At 32.7% G+C, this 11,536-nt stretch overlaps 1 protein-coding gene across 3 annotated transcripts; it reads right to left on the bottom strand.

Annotated features, from left to right (window-relative positions):
- Nucleotides 1-1,194: 1,194 nt before the first annotated feature.
- Nucleotides 1,195-10,571, bottom strand: LOC126686065 (alpha-mannosidase). 3 transcript variants are annotated; one of them, XM_050380084.2, is made up of 29 exons: nt 10,061-10,571; nt 9,715-9,798; nt 9,277-9,365; nt 8,995-9,169; nt 8,553-8,672; nt 8,378-8,461; nt 8,216-8,287; nt 8,025-8,138; nt 7,680-7,780; nt 7,472-7,565; nt 7,156-7,323; nt 6,768-6,857; nt 6,531-6,593; nt 6,388-6,444; nt 6,081-6,300; nt 5,872-6,005; nt 5,642-5,698; nt 5,501-5,563; nt 5,066-5,137; nt 4,861-4,908; nt 4,591-4,710; nt 4,313-4,378; nt 3,654-3,766; nt 3,468-3,552; nt 3,103-3,213; nt 2,932-3,027; nt 2,815-2,862; nt 2,620-2,688; nt 1,195-1,553 (listed from the first exon to the last, which is right to left on the bottom strand). In XM_050380084.2, the coding sequence occupies exons 1-29, from the start codon at nt 10,286-10,288 to the stop codon at nt 1,362-1,364; spliced, it is 3,033 nt and encodes a 1,010-aa protein (XP_050236041.1). In that variant the 5' UTR covers nt 10,289-10,571; the 3' UTR covers nt 1,195-1,361. The 3 variants fall into 3 exon arrangements, with proteins under 3 accessions (XP_050236041.1, XP_055962394.1, XP_050236043.1); XM_056106419.1 differs by lacking the exons at nt 9,277-9,365; nt 10,061-10,571; XM_050380086.2 differs by lacking the exons at nt 9,277-9,365; nt 10,061-10,571 and having other exon boundaries at nt 8,378-8,429.
- Nucleotides 10,572-11,536: the final 965 nt, after the last annotated feature.

The raw sequence follows: 11,536 nt of genomic DNA, 5'->3' as shown, positions 1-11,536 counted from the left end.
TGTCTTTTTCCTTTGATCAGTAAAATTTTGCTCCGTCTATTTTTCATTTATGTTTGTTTTCAGTGATTGAAATCCATCCCTGGAATACGATCTTTTTCGTTATCCATATAAATGTTTACAGTTTTTCTACTCATAATGCTGATGTTTATCGAAGGAGGGATTGTTTAAATTAGCCATATAAAAAGTAGAGTTCGTTTAGCATTCTTGAAAAGTTAAAATTAAAAAAATGCATGATGCTAAGTTTTTTTAGTAATATTTTTGGCATAAGGTGCTGATATGCCCTTCAACTTTTGATGAAAGAATATTTATGCTCTTTAACTTAATTCGTTTCAACCACCCCTTAAACTTATAATACCATAGCTAATAAACCCTTTTCCTAACCGTAAAGTAAATGGAGTTAGTTTGCAAATTGCTGATTTGCAGTGATTTATAATTTGGAATGAGTTATATACCGAATTAAATTTAGGGATATAAATATATCTTTTTATAAAAGTTTAAGAATGTACTTGCACCTTCTGTCTAAGAGTGTATCTACATCTTTTAAAATTTAAATTATTTCAATTATAATGAAAAATTATTTTATTAATGAAAAATTAATTGGTTAATATATTGTTTAAAAATACGATTTTTTGATATAAAATTCCAAATTTTTTAGTTTTGTATGTATTTAGTATATATTTGTATATAATTTGAATAATATATTGTTTAAATGCTGTACATAACTTTTTTAGTTTTGTATATATTTAGTTTGCATTTTGTACATAATCTAAAATAGTAGATTGTTTAAAAAGTGATTTTTAAAAAATATAGCAGCACCTCTCGCTGACGTTGTCATTAATTAGCTCCGCAACAAAGCCTAACTAACAAATCCTATAGGATAAACTCTAGATCTATACATATAACAACAAATTAACTTCACAACTTTTAAGTTAAAAAGAATAAAAAAAAATTGCTATTTCAGATCCGATTTTATGGTTGATGTTGCTGGTGGGGGTTCCGACGAGCTGGTTGACGACTGACAAGTGGTGGATGACAAGCGACAGGGGCTGACAAACTATTGTTGGTGGTGCTGTGGTTTGAAAGGTGAAGATTGATGGTGTTGATTAAGGATAAAAATTGAGTAAGAGAAGGAATAAAAATTAAGATTCAATAAAAAGAAGAGAGAAGTTCAAGCCGTACTTATATATTTAGTCGTTTTAAATTTCAAATATTCGCTTTATTGCTCAATGAATAATTTACATTTATTCCTATAAAGTGAGATTTGAAGAACTTAATACAAGTTTAATGCTTAACATGACTCTTAAGAATTTTATTACAAACTTCATTATTCCAAATGAAAGAAATAATGAAGAACAATAATTTCAAAATTTAAGCAAAAATGTACGGATTTCCATTGGACCAAGCTCAACAGCAAGAGTTGAAGTATCAACAGGACTGCCTCTAACTGCAGCTGATGGTTGATTTTCATTGTCTCCTTCAACTTTCCATTTCATTTTCTTGATCTCTGACTTCAACTGGTTTGCTGATAAACTCATTTCTTTTACCTCCTTAATCTGCCAATTTAAACATCAACCAGCCAAATTCATATACATATCTAATCTAGGTAGCACATACACGGACACGAGGAAACGGGACACTCGGACACGGACACGGACACGGAAAAAAGTGTTATTTTAAGGTTTTCCTATGTTAAAAATGAGGTTTCGTGTCCGAAACGTCAAGTGTCTGAAACGAGACATATTGATTAAGTGAAGTTTCAACTTTGGCAATTTAAAAAGAATATCACCAACGTATTTTGCAACTTTAATATGAACTTTCAACTTGGGCAATTTATAACGAACTATCATTTTTTTGCAAACCGGAGTATTTTTTAACAAAAAAAAAGCCGATGTGGACGCCGGAATATACACACACTATTCCAACGTCCACATCATCATAAAATTGCTTGGTGTCTCCAATAGTAAAAAAATAATAGTTCGTGTTTTAAGTTACCGAATAAAACTTCATTTTAATATTGCACAACATGCTAAAAGTTCATGAATATTTTTTACAAGGACCCTTGCATGTGTGCTTGGATATGCTTAATTTGCTAGCAATGATAGTAATAGGCAAAAGGAATTAATATATACGAAACAATAATGAAATTGACAAATATAGGTTAAGTAAAAAAATTGTGATTGTTTGTCCAATAATTTTGTGATTTGTGTCAATTATATCTAAGTAGCAAATAAAAAAGAAGAAGGATATAACTTATAAAAACAAAATTTATTTTAGCCTCTTATTTTTATGACAAATTAGTCCATATTTGGAGAGAAAACCATAAAAATCCTCAAGAGATACTCTATCCAATTTTATCAATTTTTTTATGCTATTATTATGAATCTATGATTTTCAAATTCTTATAAAAAAAATGATAATTTTATTCAGATATGGACTAATTTATCATAAAAATAACTTAAGATACTGAATAATGTCTTATGGTATGATTTTATCCATTAGGCCCTTCAATCTATGTTATTTGCTTCTTGAATATAATTGACAAAATTTATTATTCAAGATATATTTATCCTAGTTATGAATATTATCAATTCACTTTCCCATAATAATATGCTTTCTTACTTTTTTTCCAGAAAACATCTTCTTGAGTTCAACTTTAGCAAGTGTGGAATGATTCACATCTTCTCCCCCCTAACCACATTAATTATCAGAACATTATATCAGTGGATGAGATTTACATTATCAAATAAAAACATGGCTATACATAGAACTCGAAAATGGACAATAGATAGCGTAATATTCGATGCGACTTGGTACCTCGTATAAATGCGCAAGACGAAGAAGAACACTTCCATCATCAAGCTCCTGCAGTACAATGATATTCAGAAGGAGAAAGAGATAAAACTATTGAAATATAGATTCATTCTACAATACCTGAAGAGTAATCAAAGCAACATTCGGAGGCAAGCTATAGTCGGGATCCATAGTCGTTCCTCTAGTCGAATATGATGATTTCCACTTCTCTTCTGTCTGTAAAGTAAATTGCTTGATAAAAATTACGTTTATCGTAGTTTTGATCGATGCAAGTAAAGGAAGATATACTACCTCGTGCGTGAAAGCTACAAGAAGCGGTGAATAAACTTCTTGGCCAGTTGTTCGTCGCCAGAATGATCCAGATCCTTTCGGGTTGATGCTCAAATAATAGTTCCCTCGAACCTGAATTCAGAAGTTGAGTCGGATGTTAAATTATTATTTCCAGATGGGATAAGAATTAAGAACGCATATGAACGTGTTAGTCAATGTTGCATGAAAATTTGTCGACTTTTTTTATTCCGCATTTCGTTTCTATTTTCAGAAACGCTTCTGAAACTCTAAAACATTATATTTATAATCTAGTCTTGTAAAAAAATATTGTTTTGTCATTTTTCGTTTCTGTTTGTCCGTATTCATAATGTCACAGGATAACGTACAGTTAGTCCTTCACATTTATCTCCAATGCAAACACTTTCATCAAGAGCTTCACCAACTCCTCTGCCGTCATCAAAGAGTGTACGCCTGCATTATAAAAAGAAACAACAATCGGATAAAAATCTGTGACTCTAAAACCTATGTATGATCATGGAAGTCAAAAGGAAAAATAATATAACTATTTCAACCTGTGAAGCATCACTTCTACTTGACCATCTTGAAGACTGGATCCTCCGGTGGCACGATCAACCAAGACCGACAATTCAGATTTTTCATCCGTTACATACATTCCAAGGTTAATCTGGGAGTTCAGCAAAGGATTAATGTTAATGTAACAGAAATTGCTTTAGTCAGTAAGCCAATTTAAATTAACATTTCGTTACATGTATATGTACTGCACAAAAACTTGTCAAGTCCTACACTTCTGCATTTTATTTCCGGAAATACTTTTGAAGCTCAAAAACTTTATATATACAAATATACAACGAATCTTATAAAAATTAACATTTTGCCGTTTCATGTTTAAGGATTTATCATTTCAGTGTTTCCAATTTTGAGCAACTTGATGAGCATATACAATTAATTCGAACTTGGCATTAAGGGTTCGAGAAAAAAGTATAAACATTTTCTCATGAGTTAAAACAATAGCAAAAAAATGAACATTAAATGGTAAAAAGATCGATTTCTATCTTAAAGTGCTATTTCAAACCATGAAAAGGAATAATTAAATTAAGCAGAAAGAAACCTTTTATTGCAAGAAATCAGCATCATAATTTGGAAGTCTTTATGCATGCATGTAGATGTATAAACTTAATATATAGTTCTTATTTTGGATTACGAAACTGACCGGATAGTAGTTTCCTGCTTGAGGTTCTGTAACTGTAAGGTTCCAATCAGCTCTATGGTCTCGTATCTGCAACGAAAAAGCCATATCATTTCAAATTAGCAATAACGAGCATTTTGAAATCAATCTGCCTGATAAGATAAACTCCAAAGAAGGAAATAACATAAAATTGGCATGTTCTTCCATGAAATAATACTAGTTTATCTGCATTTTCTCCATATTCTTCCATAAGATGTCATAAAATATTTAAGACCACACAGAGAAATTATTCGAAGAGTTACCCGTTTTAGAAAGTCTCTTCCATTAGAATCGGTATGGAATTCCTTGTTTGTGACCATATTTGCTGTCAATCTTGTGATAACCTCTTTCCCAAGACTGTCTTCTAAGGGAATTGGTCCGATCTTCAGAATAAAAAATTGATATAAATAACTAATTTTAATCTACTGAGTGAAATATTTATTGATCACAGAAGCAAAAATAATATTAGAGAATAAGGTGCTCTTAGTCTCTGGCATAATTAACGTATTCGGGAAAGGATGAACCAAACTCACTGTGTATTCAATTTCAGCATGTTCTTTGTCTTTGTAAAGCCTTGTTACCTAATAAAACATGCATAGGCAAGAGTTAAGGAAATCTATTGTCAAAAAGCATCTCTAACAAACAGTAAATAAAGGTCTGCAATCATTTTAATTTTATGATCAACTCTAGTAATTAATGACCATTAAATAGTGAACAATGCTCTTATATTAAAATGACCTGGTAGATCCATGAATTAAACTGTTGGTGGATTTCATCAACTACTGATCCACGATAGATCTTTAGCGGCACCTGTGGATCATACAAGACATTCAAAATGTTTCATTCGATCAAAACATCAAGTGAACATAATTAGTAGTGATGATAAAAGCTATGTTGCACGGGAACTTATCGAGTTCTATGTTTCAGCATTTCGTTTCCATTACCCAAAATGCTTTTGAAACGCCGAAACTTTAAAGTTATAACCTATTCTGGTAAGAAAATATTATTTCTCCATTTTTCATTTCCGTGCAATATAGAATAAAAGCAAAGAGGAAAACTGATGAGAACAGTTTGACATTATAGCCCTTCTGGTTGAACATCAGAACAATTAGACAATGCTGTAAGCACATCAAAAATCGGAAAGAGGAAAACTGAAAGAAGAAGAGAACGCACAGTTCTTGCAGAAATAGTGGGGGGCGACCCATCAGGCCGGAAAATGTATGCACCGGATGGTTGCTGCAAATATCACTGTCATGTCAACTTCATGAAACTAACAGAATATAAAAATCCTGATCAAACACAGAAATCACATACCGAGAAATCAGAGCTTGAACCATACCAAAGATAGCTTTGCTGGATTGGTATATCAACCTAGTACGAAATGACCAACAAATTATCGATGATCTCTACACACAAAAAGCATCTCCACAGACAGCATATAAGAAAATGATGTATTGAGTGCTAATGCTAATGCTCATTCATGGCGGTGAAAGATTATTCAGCATTTTAAAGCTTCCACATGAGAAGAATGTGAAGCGACTTACCCCGGTTTTGGAGTTATACATTCGTTTGAGTTGGCCAGTGGTAGAAGAAAAGTACATTTTCAAATTTCCAGGTCCAATTTCAATGGTGTCATTCTGTGGACTTTCTCCGACAGAAGGTCCATTTCTCCTCTTCCCTGCATTATTTCAGTTTCAGAGAAATAAAATAAGAATCATTCATAAAAGTAAAAATAAAATCTAACTTTTTTTACCTATTGCAGGCGCATTGGCAATGAAGTATGTACTCCATCCGAGTGGTGGCACGGAGACTTGAAAGACAAGCCAGTATTTCGGAACTTGTTTGGACGAAGATCCTACATAGGCTTTCAAATAGAAGTTTCTTAAGTTGCTCGTAACATTGTCCATGTTCACATACTGCGACTCAATGGTTTTGCCAGAGGAATCAGAGACAGCAAGATTGGCATCATTTACCTATAAAGGCCTTGTCATTTAAATCTTGATTCAGAAAGAAAAACTTATTTTCTCTTGGAAGTATTAACAGAAGAAACTTCTACTTACTGGTACTCTAATAATGTCGGTGCGGTTCCATCCAAGTGGGTTGTACACTACCACAACCTGAAAGTCAATCAGTTGCAGACAGTTTATACAAAATATGTGTAAATATTCTTATAGCCAAAGTTGGAGAAATATGAAAATAGTACCAAACTCTTTCCACTTTCGGTTTCTTCGGTAGGCGGACAGTAACTGATATTCAGTAATTGGCACTGTTCAATATTGCAAGTTGGGAAAAGTAGCTTGATTAGGCCGGAAGCAGTAAGTTGACGATATTTAACACTGATCCATAGTTACCGGATCATTGATGCTTTTTGCAGTTCAAACAGAAAAATCATATATTATTTGGATAGAAGAGAAAAATGAAAATAAAGAAGAACAGGTACCTGGCTAAAATCCAATACAGGTGCTGCACATTGATCTCTTGTTTTATTGTTAACTAAGCATGACAGAGCAGCATTTGCAGTATCTACAGCCTATATAATAAGTTGATTTCAAGCAGTGCAATGAAGGAATTCAGCAATTCAAACATTTCTGTACTGAAGCAAAACATAAATAGACGATAACTATGTAGCATGGAAACGGAAACACTGAATTAGAAAACGTCAAAACAGAAAACTACGAAATGATATTTTTTACAGGAATATGTATTATGTATACAGTTTTGGAGTTTCAGCAACATTTACGCAACAAAAATTAAATGTTCAAAAGTAGAACTTGAGAAATTTCAGTGCAACAAAGGATGATACATAAGCCAAAATTCCCCTGTATTACCTTAGATGCTCCAATAGATAGGCGCTTTGCATAGTCATTTGTAGTATGTTGTTTGGCAGTTCCAGTAACAGCATCATGATGCTGTGCTGTTCCTAAAGCATCTCCAAGACGATAAGTGTTTGGACCGGCAGATTTTCTTCCAACAAAATACTCAAGTTGCCTTGCAGCCTGTTGTTATAGACATGAACATAATCCTTGTGCTAGAAATATACTCAAGAAAAAATTGTTTCTGCCAGAGCTTTCATGATAACAAGTTTTCTTATCATCTGTTCTAAAGCTTATATGACAACAAGGTATATTAGTTTTGATGTTATACCAAATAATATCCACTTAGTTCTCGAACATATCGCTTTAAGCCTGGGCGACTAGTAAAAAATCCAGTCCAGTAGGCATGCGAGCTATCTGCATACCTGCCATTAAACAAGCGACAAGCATATATATATTAACCAGTTCATTCTAAGACTTTGTTTTACCAAGAGGATCGATGAACAATAAATGCAAGAGAAGAAACGAGCAAGGCTTACGGAAAATAATCATCGGTTTTTAGTGGCCAAGATACACTTGCTGCATTCTTGATGTCAGTGTAGATAGAAGGTGTAGAATACAAGGCATTTACTCGACCGTCCTGGAAGTTGCACAACAATTGTTTGTTTAAAGAAAGTATGTTGAAAATTGATTGAGTACAGATGTATAATGCAGCATGATAACGGAAATGTTGAAACATAAAAAGAAAAATGGAGAGTGATATTTTTTATAAGATAGCTTATAAATATAGGGTTTTGGAGTCTCAAAAATGTTTTTAGGAATAGAAAGGGAACGGCAGAATAGAGACTCGAGAAGTTTTCATGCGACTTAGATACAATGCCTACCTTGTTAACATAATGGATCAATTTGTCCATTTGCTTGAACCAAGACTCGGCATATTGATACTGAAAATCATCACCCATAGTCCACATAATGTGGTTTGTCCTCGTCACATTTGCCTGCCAAAAATGATACTGTGATATTGGAAAATCTTACAAAAAGTTCATCTAAAATCGAAGCAATTCAGAGATCTTACTTGGGTCATAGCAGCATTTACGAAATCATTAACCCGCTGCTCAACATTGTAGTCGAACAAAAGAGGATTATCCTGTAATGTCAATTGCAGTACATCAAGAGAAAGCTCAATGAACAAAATTCATAGAAAATTCAGAAAAGTAACTCTTAGATATATTAGAACCTGAACGGGTACAAAGTCTTCAGACATTTCAAAATGGAAGCCCGGCGGAGGACTATAATGAACAGGAAATGTATTGGCAAAAATCTGAAGTGGGAACCAAAATAAAAATAGAAACTGTAAACATGACTAAACAAACCAAGTATTGACAAAATATGAGTAGGAATTTTTTAAAAACCTGAGAGGAAGAACCAAAAGTTTTGGAACCATGCCATATAACTTCGAGAGATTTATCTGCTTTGCGCTTTGCTCTGTCTTGGTAATCAATCCTTGCAAAATGAACAGAATCGAAACCAAGCTGCAATAAAACCATTCAAAACGTATTAAACTCTAAGCTGGATAAGCCAACAGAATACACTAACAAATCTGTAGAACATTAAAGAGTTAAAATCTTCTTATCGTTATAAAGGCTACTATGTTGCACCGAAACTTGTTGAACTCTACGTTTTCGTTTCCAAAAACACTTCTGACACATATTCTTATAAAAAATGCCATGTTTCAGGATTTCTCATTTCAACGTTTCTGTTTCCGTGCAACATAGGAGGCTACTGATAACAGCATTCAAAATGAAGCGAGTGAACCATCATGTTGGCTGATTGAGCATTCATAAGGTCAAATACCTCAGCTCCAAGCAGGTAAGCTTGCACAGCAGAGTGCCCAAACGGATCAATTTGCCAACCAGCACGAGGAGTCTTGTTAAATTGCGCCTTTATCGCTTGATGACCGAGAGTTGTTTGGTCAATCATATCTATATAATGAGTAGTTGCTTCATCATGCATACACCAGCCTCCATTTCTGCAAATGAAAATTCAAATGCTTATCATACATAGCAAAAAAACTATCCAAGCAAGCCTATATCTTTCGGTTTCTTTAGCACTCTTATATGATTAAGATTTTCGTACGCGAATTCCAATTGGCCAGCATCTACAAGTTTCCTCACTTGATCTTGTATTCCCTCACTTTGTTCTAGCCACCATCTTTGGAAAAAAGCCTATAATTCATTTAATAAGCTTCTTTAGATAGCAATATTTGACCCTTCACATAACTACAATAAATAAATTTCCGACATGCATTACCAAAAAAACTCGCAAACCACAAAATAATCTTGTTTATCAAAATGAGCTCGAGATGTCCAAATAATAGTAAATCATAAGTTGATTAATTATACAATGAAATCTGCAGATTACATTTGAACTAATAAACAAACTGAATTCAATACCAGTCATCATCATATTAATTCTTTTATATTCCAACTGCTACGAAATGTAAAAATCAAACTCTCAAAAATTCAACATTTACTCAACGGAAATTCAAACTAACAGAAAATCTGATTCGCTTACCATTTCAACAAAAATAAACTTCCTATTCGGATCTCTAAGTAGTGATACCACAACTGAATCCAGCACATTCTCAACACAAGCACCCTGCCACAAGAACAAGTCACAAAACTAACACTAACTATACTACACAATCATAACACTATATTGCACGGAAACAGAAATGCTGAAACCCGAAACACTAAAATAAAATACGAAAAAACATCTTTCACATTAAAAATTTAAAGATTCCGAGTTTATAAGCATTTCCGAAAACAAAAACCAAATGAAATGCTCAAAACGTAGAATTCCATAAGTTTCCGTGCAACATAGATCAATTTAACACATGCAAACTCAAGAAAAGAAAAACCTGAATACTGTTATTTGATCCAACATAGTACTGATCAACAGTTTTTAACCAACCAACATCATCATGAGAATGAGCTACCAAATGAACATTAATTTTTCCAGGTACAACTCCACTGCCAGTATTATACTTCACATAACTACCATCAACTGTCACAAACAAATCAAAACCACAAGAAACAACAAAAAAACAGATCAAAATCCATTTCAAATCAGTCCTAAACTTGCCCATATCAGTATCAGATTAGCAGTTTCTAAGCATGAAAAAAGGGTCAATTTGTAAACTTTTTTTCTTTTAACTGATAGAAATACAAAATATATAAAATTGGCATTGGTTAAATAGTGACAAATGGACTTTGATTTCATCTTTGGCGTTTGAAAGCCGGCAAAAAGAATAAAGATTTTGATTTTATGAGTGGAAACTTGAAAAGTATGCAAATTTTTGTTTTTTACAGTCACAAATGACAATCTTTTCATAACATATTGTTTTTGTAATAATTATAGATTGTTTTTCTAATACTCCATAAAGTTGAAAACTTTCTAAAAAACAATGTGCTAAGATCCATTACACTGAAAGAAATCCACTTCAAGATTAAGAAGTGATTTGATTGACTTAGAAAATTCAACGCCACTTTGAAGGGTAACCGAGCCGAGTCGATTCAAATCACTGCTAAGTTCGAGCTCGACTCCGCTCCTATATCTAAAGCTCTAGTCTCGGCTCAACTCGACTCACTTATAAATATAAATTTTAATATTATTATAAATATATATAATTATAAAAGATAAAAATATTAATTAAATCTCGATTAGGCTGACGTACTTATCGAGCTGACTATTCTGAAGCTAGAAATCAATTCAATAATTAATTGGCAAAAGGTCTGAAAAACTACCGACCTTTCAATTTTTTTTCAATAACTCCCTCACCTTATAATTTTTTCAATAGCATCCTATTTCATATTTTTCGATTTCAATAGCACCCTAAATTTAAAAAAAAAAGATGATTTTATTATTATAAGGATTAAACTTTTTAAAATAATTAAATTTAAGGGTGATTTTATACTTTTTTTCTATTTGGACAAATTCAAATAAGTCCATTAACTTAAAAACCTTTCAAATAAATCCAAAAAAAATAAATAAATATATATTAATAATTTAATTTTAAATAAAAAAAATTGAACCCGCTCCGGAGGAAGACGACCAGCTCGTCTTTCTCGGAAGACTGGTCTTCCTCCATGGAAGACCAGCAGATCTGGTCTTCCATGGGGAAGACCAGATCTGCTAGTCTTCCATGTGGGAAGACCAGCAGCTCGCTGGTCTTCCTCAAACGGGTTCGTTTTTTTTTTTAAATTTAAAATTAAATATTTAGTTTTATTTTTTTTTATTTGTGAAGAAGATGACGTTTATGCATAATTTAAAACATTATAGAATATTTAGAACTTATGATATATATGAAGACTTTTTTTGAATATTAACCAAATGA

This window comes from Mercurialis annua, linkage group LG6 (genome assembly GCF_937616625.2).
Source record: "Mercurialis annua linkage group LG6, ddMerAnnu1.2, whole genome shotgun sequence".
In the NCBI taxonomy this organism is placed as follows: Eukaryota; Viridiplantae; Streptophyta; class Magnoliopsida; order Malpighiales; family Euphorbiaceae; genus Mercurialis; species Mercurialis annua.
Note: the sequence above shows the minus strand (reverse complement) of the source record. Positions and strands in the feature narration are given on the sequence as shown.